Source organism: Calidris pugnax, unplaced genomic scaffold (genome assembly GCF_001431845.1).
Source record: "Calidris pugnax isolate Ruff unplaced genomic scaffold, ASM143184v1 scaffold1133, whole genome shotgun sequence".
Classification (NCBI taxonomy): Eukaryota; Metazoa; Chordata; class Aves; order Charadriiformes; family Scolopacidae; genus Calidris; species Calidris pugnax.
Window position 1 is genome coordinate 10,783 of NW_015091725.1, and position 2,241 is coordinate 13,023.

Here is a 2,241-nt window from a genome sequence, read left to right on the forward strand (position 1 = left end):
AGGCCACCATCCATGGTGGAACCGAAGCCACCCAAGATGCCACCTTCACCCCCCGCCTCCTTGTCACCCGTGGGGCCACCTTCACCCCTGGTGGAGGAGGAAGAGGAGGAGGAGGAGGAGGAGGAGGTGTCCTTGTCCCCACCGGGTGGCCCCGACCTGGCCTTGGAGGAGCTGGACGTCACCGAGTTGGCCTTGGCCGCCGGGCTCTTGGGGACGTCAGGGGGGACGAGGAGGGGGGGGGACAGCAGCGAGGAGGAGGAGGAGGAAGATGAAGAAGATGATGGTGGTGATGGTGGCCACCACCCTGCTCCTCGAGGCGGCCCCTACTACCGCTACCCCCGCACGGTGGTGACACGGGGACAACCTTGTCCCCTCCCCCTGCCGCCCCACATCCACCAGTTGGACGGGGTGGACGACGGGGGGGACAAGGGGCCACCACCCCCACCCTTGGGGCCACCACCACCATCTTTGGGGCCACCACCACCACCTTTGGGGCCACCACCATCTTTAGGGCCACCAGCACCATCTTTGGGGCCACCACCCCCACCCTTGGGGCCACCACCACCATCTTTGGGGCCACCACCACCACCTTTGGGGCCACCAGCACCACCTTTGGGGCCACCACCATCTTTGGGGCCACCACCACCATCTTTGGTTCCACCACCATCTTTGGGGCCACCAGCACCACCTTTGGGGCCACCACCCCCACCCATGGGGCCACCACCCCCCGGCGAGGACCTTCCCTCTGACATCGTGGACTTTGTCCTGAAGAACACGGCGGGGGGTGGTGGCACCAAGGGGACAACGGGGGGGGACGTCAACAGAGGAGGTGGCACCTCGTGGGGCACCCCCCAGGAGGTGGGAGGAGGTGGTGGTGGCACCCATAGGGACGTGGTGGGTGGCCTCTGTGGGCGTCACCGAGGAGATGGCAACCACGGGGACCTCTTTGGTGGCCATGGTGGCCCTGGAGATGGCACCTGTGGAGATGGCACCCATGGAGGTGGCACCCATGGAGATGGCACCCACAGACACGTCCTTGGTGGCCCTGGAGACGTCACCCATGGAGATGGCACCCATGGACATCTTCTTGGTGGCCTTGGAGATGGCACCCGTGGAGATGGCACCCACAGACACGTCCTTGGTGGCCTTGGAGACGTCACCCATGGAGATGGCACCCACAGACACCTTCTTGGTGGCCTTGGAGATGGCACCCGTGGAGATGGCACCCATGGACACGTCCTTGGTGGCCCTGGAGATGGCACCCATGGAGATGGCACCCATGGACACCTTCTTGATGGCCACAGTGGCCCTGGAGGTGGCACCCATGGAGGTGGCACCCATGGGCACCTTCTCGGTGGCCTTGGTGGTGCCACCCACAGACACCTCTTGGGTGGCCACAGCACCCACGGAAACGCCACCCACAGTCACCTCGTCCCCCGCGGAGATGCCACCACCAACGGCCACCTCCCCCACCTCAACGGCACCCACTGGGTGTCACCCTGGGGACCCCCCGGGGCACCCAAACGTCCCGGGGACCCCCTGGGCCCTGGGGGCAAACGGGCGCGGCTGGAGGACAACGGCGAGGACAAGGGGGACGGCGGGTAAGGACCACGCCCCAGGGCACCCATGGGTGACACCGGGTGGGGCCACCACCATGGGACCACCCCCAGCCCAGTTGGGTCCATCCCAGTTGGGTCCATCCCAGTTTGATGGGTCCATCCCAGTTGGACCATCCCAGTTGGACCATCCCAGTTGGGTCCATCCCAGTTTGATGGGACCATCCCAGTTGGACCATCCCAGTTTGATGGGACCATCCCAGTTGGGTCCATGGGTGTCCACCACGGTGGGTCCATCCCAGTTGGGTCCATCCCAGTTTGATGGGACCATCCCAGTTGGGACCATCCCAGTTGGGTCCATCCCAGTTGGACCATCCCAGTTTGATGGGACCATCCCAGTTGGGTCCATCCCAGTTTGATGGGTCCATCCCAGTTGGGACCATCCCACTTGGGTCTCTGGGTGGCGGGACCCTCCCAGTTCCTCCCAGTTGGGTGCCCCTGCCCTCTGGGGAGGTGACCCCGGGTGGCAGGAGCACCCATGGGTGCTGGTGTCACCCACAGGCCGGGCCGGGTCCCGCTGCCCCAACCCCGGGAGGTGGTGGACGTCAAAGAGGAGGAGCCCGATGACGTCAGCGACAGCGGGAGCTTCGGGTGAGCACCCACCCCCACCCATGGGCGCCCACCC

At 65.8% G+C, this 2,241-nt stretch overlaps 2 protein-coding genes across 2 annotated transcripts in view; both read left to right on the forward strand.

Moving 5' to 3' along the window:
* Positions 1-352, forward strand: part of LOC106900041 (proline-rich protein 2-like) — an 11,128-nt gene extending 10,776 nt beyond the window's left edge. The window contains exons 2-3 of the mRNA XM_014962000.1: positions 3-189; positions 317-352. Of these exons, the coding sequence (XP_014817486.1) occupies positions 3-189; positions 317-352 (223 nt within the window). The remainder of the gene's footprint in view (positions 1-2; positions 190-316) is intronic.
* Positions 353-603: 251 nt separating this feature from the next.
* LOC106900042 (glycine-rich cell wall structural protein-like) lies at positions 604-2,211 on the forward strand. Its single transcript, XM_014962002.1, has 2 exons — positions 604-1,601; positions 2,118-2,211. The coding sequence occupies exons 1-2, from the start codon at positions 712-714 to the stop codon at positions 2,209-2,211; spliced, it is 984 nt and encodes a 327-aa protein (XP_014817488.1). The 5' UTR covers positions 604-711.
* The last annotated feature ends 30 nt before the right edge of the window (positions 2,212-2,241 follow it).

Bases quoted from the DNA above. Each gene is read 5' to 3' on its own strand.
- LOC106900042 (XM_014962002.1), top strand. From the start codon at position 712: ATGGGGCCACCACCCCCCGGCGAGGACCTTCCCTCTGACATCGTGGAC. The intron at 1,602-2,117 runs GTAAGGACCACG...TGTCACCCACAG, and splicing joins GAGGACAAGGGGGACGGCGG to GCCGGGCCGGGTCCCGCTGC.